Source organism: Vitis vinifera, chromosome 15 (genome assembly GCF_030704535.1).
Source record: "Vitis vinifera cultivar Pinot Noir 40024 chromosome 15, ASM3070453v1".
Taxonomy (NCBI): domain Eukaryota; kingdom Viridiplantae; phylum Streptophyta; class Magnoliopsida; order Vitales; family Vitaceae; genus Vitis; species Vitis vinifera.
Window position 1 is genome coordinate 1,122,897 of NC_081819.1, and position 10,597 is coordinate 1,133,493.

Genomic DNA, 10,597 nt, shown 5'->3' on the forward strand with positions numbered 1-10,597 from the left:
TTTTCTAATAAAATTTAATGTGAAAAGATGACAATATCCTCTTTCATCTACTTCACACTGTACTCACCCAAAAACCTAACCTCAACCCTCCACTTTCCTTTCCCTTTCCTCTGTTTTTCCTTCCATTACCAAAGGTGGCTGAGAAGAGGGCACTTTTGTCATTTTACATAGCCTTTTATTTGATACTTATACATATATATTGGAGAAGATTAAACAACTATAGCTAACGTTTTCCTTCACATAAAATTAGAATTCTACAAATTTGAAATCAAACACATAATCTATGGATTTTGCAACTTGTATATTCTCCAAAAGGTAAACAATCCATGAAACCTATTCCTTTTTCTTTTAAAATGTACATAGAAGCCTTCTATCAAAGATGACAGAACCTCACACCAGATTATACAGAATCAAGAACAGCACAACCATAAGCAAAGTTCCAAGACCAAACCCACCACCATCATATCCAGAGCTACTGGTTTGCTGGACTGCAGAAGAAGAATACATGGAATGAGGACGACTCGGAAACACCACAGTAAGCCACTGTACCAGTACTAACAACAGTAGTGTGAGAAGCACCATCACAAAAGAGAAGGTGAACCTGCCTTTTGAGTCTGCACCCCCTCCCTGAAAGAGAAGCACTAAACTTCCCAGAAGAGACAGGAGTGTAGGGCCACATATAAGCAGCCCAAGGGCACCCACCATTATAGATGGAACCAGAGAAGATGGCCCTCTGTTTCTCATGACTCAAGCTCTGTACAAGACTTGGGAGCTAGACAATCAGAAAAAGATTAGACTGAAAAGGGTGTTATTAAGGGACTGTTAGTTGCAGATAGCACGGACTTTGAAGCAATCAATCTGATGCTTTCCCTTGGGTCTATATGATTAGTTGATCCATGCCATTGTCCTCAAGCAAATTTGTCTCCTCTATTTTTCTTTTGTTTATGCATGATGGAGATCAGCTTGGAGACCAACTCTCCCCTACTCTATACTAAAATATGCTACAAATTAATAAGCTACATCAATGTGATGCCTACCTTGAGCTATCTTCCAAGGTGGATGAGATGGTAGAAAAGGTTTGTTTTTGTTGAAGATTCAATAACTAGAACAGCATGCAGAGTGACATTCATTTGTTCTCGATGATTTCAAGAAGGTTGATTAAATAAGAATAACAACAATAAGAGATAAACTCAAGATTGGATGGATGGAGACAGCATCCAATATGTACATTGTTCTGGAACAGGGCACAGGGGTTGCCCAAGAATGGAATGTAGAAAGATAGGACGGCAATTCATGATGAACTTAAAACCAAGGCATGCTTCAAAACAAGTATAAGAATTTGTCAAAGCAAATATCTTCATCCTAAATGTGGATAGGTTGTATCGACAAGAATACAATATGATCAAGTCACTGCCAGAAAGCAGGGCTTCCTCAAAGTTTAATTCAACTTAACTTATGAAAGGAAAATATTGAATCATACCCAGTTGCCAGTTAATGCAACTCTGTGTCTGGCACAGATTTTCCAGGCTGAAAAGGAATGGTATGATAACGTAGCTTGAAAATTGGCGAGAATGGAGAATTAAGGAGGAATTTGGAAGAAATTGAGACATCTTCACAAACTACTATAAAATGTAAACAAAATGAATTCAAAGAAATTTTAGAAGATTGCTTCTATAGGCCTACTGAAAGCCTATTAATAACTCCCTCTATGAGATATCATTACAAGGGGTTAACCATGAATGAGTGTAGAGTGTAATTTGATTTCTTTACCAGGTATATATAACGGTATATCCAGAAAAAGCACAATGAGGTCTAGTGCCATGTAAAACCAAGGAGCAAAGAAGCTTAAAAGAGAGAGTCTTGTCATTAGGGACAAAAGGTCAAACACGTACCAGAAGTTAAAGTTGTGAACAAGACTTTCTCATCGCTAAGTAGCTATTCATACTAATCACCAACACCCACAAACAAGAAGAAAAAGAAAGACATGGCCTCCTGCTATTCGACTCAGCCTTGCAATATTTACCACCCACCCAAGAAAGTTTGAACTGGTTGTCCTGCACTATCACTTGCAACTACAAAATTCCAACACAGCGTAAGGAGAGAAGCAAAGATGACGTGGCTCCAGCTACATATGCTCATGCTGTCCATAACTACATATTTTCCAGTCAAGTTGTAGGACTGTAACGGAGATGTTGTTCATAAAAGTTGATTAACTGCCATGCAAGAAAAGATAATATCACCGACTTTAGCACTGAAGGGGAACAAAGCAATAAAAATGGGCAACAAGGTTACCAGAAGTGGATTGTTAGCCTTGAGAAATTTGTTATCCACCATCACCTCTTTTCCATCGGACCTATAATTAGACAGACAATGTAAGAATGGTATAAAAATAAAGGAAGCTTCAAGAAACAAAAATGTAAATTGATAAACCAATTCATGTTCATCAATTCAAGATCTAAAATGCTTATTCATTGTGATATTGTTCGACAACTTACCATACAATAAAGATCAGTCATAAAGAGCCCAAATCACTTTCTTGTTACATAATATATTATCATAAACATTATCAAAGCACTTTTGTGTTTATATACAAGCACCAAGTGCTTCTTCTTAAAAGTGTTTCTAATGGAAACTCTACCAACGAAAGCACTACACACTAAAAGAGCTTTAGCCAGAATCGCTCCCAAACAGGCCCTAAATCAATTCAATATGCACCCTGTATTGGCAACTGAAGACATCCAAAAGCTTAAATAACCAACAGAACTCTAGCCACCTTTAGATCTTGAGCCAGGATATTTATCTCAATTAAAATATTACCAAATAAGAGGACTAGGAAACTGGAAAGAGAAACCTCTCCTGTCTCTTAGTTTACAACATATCACCTCAGTGCAAAACCACAGTTTGTGTTATAATATATACCACATTTCTAACAATTTCCTTTACAACTGATTTCACATATTGAAATGTGGCTTCCTCTGTCCACAGATGTGATTCACCTATGAGTGTTATAATGTATACCATATTTCTATCAAATTCCTTTACAACTGATTTCACATATTGAAATGCGGTTTTCTCTGTTCATAGATGTGATTCATGCACATGTACACAGGATGTGAGGCTGGCACTCATAGGTGATGAGAGAGATGGTTATGAGGTTCATCACAATACTGAAACATCCATGGGCAGGGAACGATTAGAAGCTTGATTATGCAAACAAAGGAAGAGTGAGAGAGTGAGTGAAAGAGAGAGGGAGAGAGAGAAAGAGAGAGAGGAGAGGAAGGAAAATTGTAAAAATATTCCATAAGAACCATCAAAGAAAAGAATTTTTTTTTTAATCAATAAGCAAAAGAATTGTATTACGAAGAGGCGCTAAAATAGCAACCCACAGAAGTACAGAATAGAGACACTCACCCCCTTACAATTGGACCCAAAACAACAAGGAAAAACAAAAAACTTTCTCCCTCATCACGAACCCACCCAATCTATAAAATCTATTAAAGTCAAATGACCACCTTTTATCCACAATTTGGTCTCCGACCAAAGTAAATACACAAAAAAAGCTTTCAGCCTTTGGATGGACAGCACACAATCTTCAAAAGCAATTTTATTCCTTGCCTTCCAAATGACCCAAAACAAGCATAACGGTCCCACTTGCCACACCGCCTTTCTCTTTTTACCCACAAAAGAGCCCCTCCACCCTAAAAGGGTTTCCTTTACCGAAAAAGGAAACGCCCAAGACACTCCAACTAAAGAAATGAGTAACATCCACACTTCCCTTGTTTTTTCACAATGAAGAAGGAGGTGATCAATCGACTCCTCAAACATTTGGCACAAAAAGCATCTATTAGCCAAAGCCCAACCCCTCTTTTGCAAACAGTCTAAGGTTAGAACTCTTCCCCACAAAGCCTCACAAGCAAAGAAACTTAATTTTGGCTGCACACAAGAGTTCCATATAATCTTCGAGGGGAAAGAAACAAGAGAAACCGGCTGCAAGGCCCTATACAAAGACTTTACTGAAAACTCGCCATCCTTCGATTCCATCCACCTCACCCTATCCTCCTCACCCACATTACCCTTCTTCCCATCCAAGCAACAAAACAACCTTTCCACCTCTTCCATCTCCCAATCATTGAAAGGTCTAGTGAAACAAGGGCTCCAACTTCCTCCCCTTTCCCCCGTAGCTGTCCAAACTTCATTTACCCAAGCCTCCTTGGAAGTTGCTAGAGCAAATAAACAAGGGAAAGCCTCGCACAAAGGGGTGGTTCCACACCACTTGTCTTTCCAAAACCTCACCTTCTTTCCATCAAAGAAAAGAAATACCAATAAGCAAACTAAGACCCTTTCTTTTAATAAAGGCAGAAATTAGATAAAAGGAAAAGGAATACAAAGTAGGATGAGGGATCTTTCCGAGAAAGGAAAAATACAAGATTACATCTCTTCACTATATACAACAAGAAGCAAAAACCTCAAACAAGCTCCACCTGGTACCATTCACCACCAACCAAAAAGATCCCCTCTCCTCTAGCAAGAAGATCAAGGCCCACTTCATAAGACGAAGGAAAACCGTAGACATAGTGGACTTATGTGGGATTTTGAAAGCTCAAAAGTGCACCAAGACATTGAAGTTCAAGCTAATTCTGTTACCTTATGCGGAATTTTGAAGCTCAAAAGTGTGCAAAGACATAGAGGATTTGATGAGCAAAACACAAAGAAAAGAATCACAAATAGGTTGAGAAACGACCAAGATATCCATGTTACAAGATAGGTCAAAAACATAGTGTAGCAGGAAGGCACCAAGAGATCCACCTAGTGCATTATTACGCCAAGGCTAGGTGCATTTGCACTGGATATTACCTTGCCAGCCACTGAGCAAAAGGAATGCGATCAGGCTGAGCACATTTAACTATTTTTGCACAATTTTAAATGTTCCAACATACCAAGTGGATTGCTATGTGCCTAGGCTGCATGCAATGCATTAAAACAGCTTGAAATTCAATTTTCAAAGCACTAACATGTATTAAGGTTGTTACTGAGAGTTGGGACAATGGCATATTATTGTTACAAGCCCAAATGAAGAGTTGCCACATGTCATTCATGATCTCATGTGAAGGAGCCTATAAATACAAGGTTCTATATTTCGAATATATTGAATTTCATATCAGCCTTTGGCAGAACCTTTCAGACAGAAATTCATACCCTGAGAGACTGAAATATTCTATGATGTTTGGTTCTTCATCTCAGGCTCTACATTAAGAACATTTTGAAAGAGCTTCAGGACAATCAACTTCAAAATCAAATTCTTCTCTCCTTCTTAAGTTGCATCATAGAAGTGATTAGATTTTCTACAGAGAATTTTCTGCTGAGACCTCAATGTGAAAAGGGAGATGCTGATGTGAAATCAGTGATATATATATATATAAAAGCACACAATAATTCTTCATTCATTCATTCATTTGTGTACATCAATTAGTCTTATTTATGGGCTTCAAAACACTCAACCTTCATAGTAACTCTTTAAAACTCCCAGTAGTGGAGCCACATGCTACCTTTAGTCCTCTGCTTGATTAACCAAGACATCTGTGCTATGATATTTTCATGTGCCATAGCAAAATTGTGAGGAACATGAGGATCGAGTAAAGGAAAATCCCATGCTGGTGAGAATTTCTGAGAGGTGCATAATAGGAGAATTGGGGGGTGGGGAACAAAGTCAAAGAAATTGTTTATAATTTTTAAAATGCATAGACAGAAGAGATTGCTGCATAATGGGTAAACACTTTTACTTGAGTCGTTCTTCCCTGTTCTAATTCTTCTTTTCAAAAACAAACAATTACCAGGGAAAATAAAAAGAGAGCAAAGGGTAGAAAAAAGGAAGAGTCGTTTAACAAAGAAAACCCGAATATGCAAAAGCAAAGGCTCACACAAACACAAATCCTCAAACCAATTAAAGGACTGGAAGTGTCTTCTCTCAAGAGCTGGGGTCCTCTTAACCTTAGAAAAAAAAAAGGAAAGAAAGAAAAGGAAAAACACTCTTCATTTTCAGATTATAGAACACATTTGCAATCTTATCATAGTGTATTTTTTCTTTTATTGAAAACAAACAATTCTCATTGAATTGTAAAAGGATGCATAAAGAAGGATGAATTACTCCTCACAAAATAGGAAAACTGACCAAAAATGTAGAGAGTTACAGCTAAAGATGGAAGAAACTCCCCTACAAGATCTCCAAAGTATTCTCCCTTTCTAGCTTCCTTATCCTATCGTCAACCTTAAACAGCACACTGAACAGAATGAGTAGGCAAATGGTGCTGGAAAAGGAAAGCTTGAATCAAGATTACCAATATGGCAAAAAATAATCAAGCAATCATTAAGCATCTACAAATTAATAACAAACCACCAAGCTTAGAATCTACTAATTAAGGTGAAACACTGAAAATAAACCATACAAAATAGCTAAAAACAATAGCTTACTCTTAAAAAAGATATTTTCCAAACAACCAAGCTCCTAAATCATGCATAGCACGCACTTATAGGGCTAAAAAACCTAAACAAACGTAAAGCTACTAAAAGCATAATCTATAATATCCTACAAATACAAAAACAACAAAATGGAACCCAAGAAAATCACATTTAACACTTACCATACTAATCAAAAGAGTAAGTAAAAGTACAACCTAAGGAAATTTATAAATAAATCTCCCACTTCCCATTATGGCAACATTAGAAAGTCACAAGTAATACTTACCATGTTAATCAAAACCTATATGCTTTGTCCTTAATAAATAAAAATACTAAGAAAGGAATTTTATAAATACATCTCCCACTATCCACAGTTTCCTCCTCGTATTAAGCACTTACCATTTTTGCCCTAAATAGCTTGTGATCAACTTATCCTCTTCCCTCAAAGAGACAAAGATGAGCTTTAGGGAAAAAATACTATATGCATAGAGTGATTAATGGAAGCACAAAAGCTTAGTAGTTGTAGTTAGATCACAAACCTCATGGCCATAAAGGTGACTGACACATCCTGGGCATCATTTGATATGGAGGCAGAATAGCTTATAGGCTTGATGATCTCAGTGATAGCAGACATATTTATGGCACCATCAAATTTGTTATTGAGGCCCGAATCATTCCCTGGAAATTCAGGGCTTTCAACTCTACCACATGAACCAATTTGAATTCTAGTTGCTGTATTCTGTATGTCATTTGGTTCACACGGGGCAAGATCTTTCGTGAACCTTTTCACAGAACCAGATTTTCTCCGTCTAGCTCCTGTGCGGCGACTGCTTTGATCCATTTCAACACGTTCAACCTTGGAATGCCCATTCATGGGGCAATCACCTTCCAAAGCCTTGACCTCTTGGAATTGTATTTTGAATTTATTGGCATTGCCTTCATTGGACCCTCTAAGCTCTATAAGCTTCGGATCTGAATCGTTGTCCTCCTCCCTCTGTGGAATTTGAAGGGAAACATCTCCAGACCCATTTTCATTGCTTTCCTTGGTCATTTCCACATTGTTGACAGCCCCATTAACCCCCTCAATATCAGCATGACCCAAAGTGTTGACATGCGTAGATAGAAGATGCTCATCATTGATACGAAAATGCACACCCCTTACATTACTAGCACCAGAACGCTGCTGTTTCTTCTTGGGAAGGGTTTGAGCACTACCTCCAGACTTGCGCTTGCGCTTCCGAGAAGACCTATTTCTCTTAGATCTCAGCCTTCAAAAGTCAAGCAAAAAAAGAATGAAGAGAAGAAGAATACTTCTAATCAGTTCTATCCAAACTCCAACCCTCCATTTGGTTGCCAAGAAAACAAAGCAACATAAAAAGTGGAAATATATCAAGTTTACTCTCTATCAGTTGCACAAATGGAAAAATGTTGGTAATTTTCTCAGCAACCAAACACCTCAAAAAAAATACACCACAGGAAAGAGAAAAAAAAAAAGGAAGACTAAACCAACTCAATCAATCCATAAACTAACCCTATGGCTCTTAAAACAGCATTCAAGCTTCATGGTCAAAACAATTACACAAAAAAAAAAGGAAAAAAAAAATTAAGTAACAGACTTGGCCATTTAATCAGTCCAAACTCAAACCTCTAGTTGATTTTTAAAATAGTATTCACGCTTCACACTCAACAGAGTTGCAAAAATTCATAATAGTAATCAAGCTTCATATTCTCTACAATCAGACAAATGGAAAAGGCAAGTAATCCTCTCATAGATCCACACTAATCCCCATTTCATTTTCAAAAGAGTATTAGAGCTTCATATTCCATATGGTCACACAGATTCAAATGGCAATCAATTTTTTCTGCAACCAAACACCACAGGGAGAAAGAAAAAAAAAAAAAAGAGGAAGACTATAAACCAATTCAATCAATCCATAAACTAACCCTATTGCTCTTAGATAGCATTCGAGCTTCATGCTCAAAACAATTACACAAAAAACAAAAAAAAAAGGAACAAACTTGACCATTTAATCAGTCCAAACTGGAACCTCCAGTTGATTTTTAAAATGGAATTCAAGCTTCACACACTCAACAGAGTTGAAAAAATCCATAATAGCAATCAAGCTTCATATTCTCTACAATCAGACAAATGGGAAAGGCAAGCAATCCTCTCAAAGATCCACACCAACCCCCATTTCATTTTCAAAGGGGTATTCAAGCTTCGTATTCTATATAGTCACACAGATTCAAGAGGCTAGCAATTTTCTAGGCAAGCAATTTTCTCTGCAACCAAACAAATGATCCAAAGCTCAGAAAAACAAAACAAAAAAAAACTAAAATAACATGCAAACCCCATCTTCAAAAGTATCAACAACTTCTGCATAGACTGCAGATTCTAAAATAGCATTCAAGTTTCACAGTTAAAGAAAAAAAAAGGAGGGGAGAGAGAGAACCAAGCATGAACAACATACTAGAAATCAAATCAATCTACCCACACTCTAACCCCCATCTGGTTTTTGAAGTGGTACACAAGCTTTATCTCAGCAACCAAACAAACCCACCAGAACACAGAAAAGAAAGCATGAAAAGCATGTACCCATCTTCAAAGAGTGTTCAATTTTATACTCCTTTGCAGTCACAAAAATCCAAAATGCAAGCAATTTTCTCAGCAACCAAACAAACCCTCCAAAACCCAGAAAATAAGAAAATAAAAAAGCAAGCAACACATTCATAAGCATCAACAACATAAGAACCGGAATGCAAAATCTAAAATTCGGTTCAAGCTTCATCCTTTAGACAGTCAGCAAAATAAAACCCAAGCCAGGAAACACACTAAAAATCAATTGAATCTATTTGTACTCTAACCCTACATTTTTATTTTTAAAACAGCATTAAACCATTATACACCTGTACAGTGACTGCAAAGCTCAAGCAAATTTTTTAAGCGACCAAACAACCAAACACCCCCCCGGGGAAAAAATATCCCAGAAAAGAAACAAAAAGTAATGGCTAAGTACCTATTTTCAAAAGCATCAATGAAATCAGAAAAGGACAGCAGATTGTACAACAGTATTCAAGCTTCATACCCTTTACAATTAAAAAAAAAAATACAAAACAAAACAAAACCAAGGCAAAAAAAACACACACACATACACACACACACGAAATCAATTGAATCAACCCACACTCCGACCCTCCAATTTATGTTTAAAATAGTAACCAAGCTTCATACTCCTCCACAGTGACACAAAAGCAAAATGCAAGCAATTTTCTCAGCAGCCAAACAAACCCTGAAAACTAGGAAAAGAAAAAAAAAACCAAAAGGATGAAAATAAATAAAGCAAGTACCTATCTTCAAAAGCATCAATGACATCCGAACAGGCCTGAAGATTCTCCAAGGGCTCCCAAGTGTTGGCGTTCTCAGGCCAACCCCGCCATTTGATGAGGTACTGAAGCTGACCCTTGCGAACCCTCCTCCTCCTAATGGCCTCGATTTCGTAGAACCCATCGTCCAGCTTCGGCCGCTCAGACTGCTCCCCCCCTTCCCCTTCCCCTTCCCCTTCCCCTTCCCCCTCCCCCTCCCCCTCCCCCTCCTCCACTTCTTCTTCTTCCTCCTCCTCCTCCTCCTCCACCTCCTCATCTTGCTGAGCCTCCTGATACGGCGTCGTTTCGTCTTCTTCGTGCTGGGTTCCGCCATCGTCATTGTGCTCTGGGTGTGGGTGAGGGTGAAGGTTGGGGCCATGAAACGGCGTCGTTTGGGCTTCGGTTTTCCTCTTGGTCTTCATTGTTGTGTGTAGCGTGGGCTTGGGATTGAAGAAATGGCGTTGAAAAGGGCGGTATAAATGTGGGTCTTACACCTACTCGCTTGCCCTCTTGCCCAGAGGGTTTCAGAGGGGCCACCCTATGCCATTCAGCCTGTCTTCATCAGATTTTGTCCCTTCTGTTTTACTTCTTCACTCAGTTTTCTATTTTTTCTTTTTCTCTTTCCTGAATTCTTAAATTTAAAGTTTTTATTTCATTTTATCCCAAACTTTCAAACCAATAAAACTGTTTTTTACACAAAATGAGAAGTGATAATAATTTTATAAAACCTTTTTTTTTTTTTTAAATTGAAAAAATCTAATCAAAAATAATTATTTTA

At 37.8% G+C, this 10,597-nt stretch overlaps 1 protein-coding gene across 4 annotated transcripts; it reads right to left on the bottom strand.

Annotated features, from left to right (window-relative positions):
• Window positions 1-209: 209 nt before the first annotated feature.
• On the bottom strand, window positions 210-10,392 carry LOC100250685 (chromo domain-containing protein LHP1). Of its 4 annotated transcripts, XR_009467837.1 has the most exons (5): window positions 9,805-10,392; window positions 6,996-7,724; window positions 2,293-2,353; window positions 1,893-2,213; window positions 210-488 (listed from the first exon to the last, which is right to left on the bottom strand). XR_009467837.1 is itself a non-coding variant. In XM_002273690.4 (4 exons), exons 1-4 carry the CDS (start codon window positions 10,239-10,241, stop codon window positions 2,166-2,168), a joined length of 1,275 nt encoding a protein of 424 aa, XP_002273726.1. In that variant the 5' UTR covers window positions 10,242-10,392; the 3' UTR covers window positions 1,841-2,165. The 4 variants fall into 4 exon arrangements, 2 of the variants coding, with proteins under 2 accessions (XP_002273726.1, XP_059599107.1); XM_002273690.4 differs by lacking the exon at window positions 210-488 and having other exon boundaries at window positions 1,841-2,213; XR_787686.3 differs by lacking the exons at window positions 210-488; window positions 1,893-2,213 and adding an exon at window positions 6,170-6,265.
• Window positions 10,393-10,597: the final 205 nt, after the last annotated feature.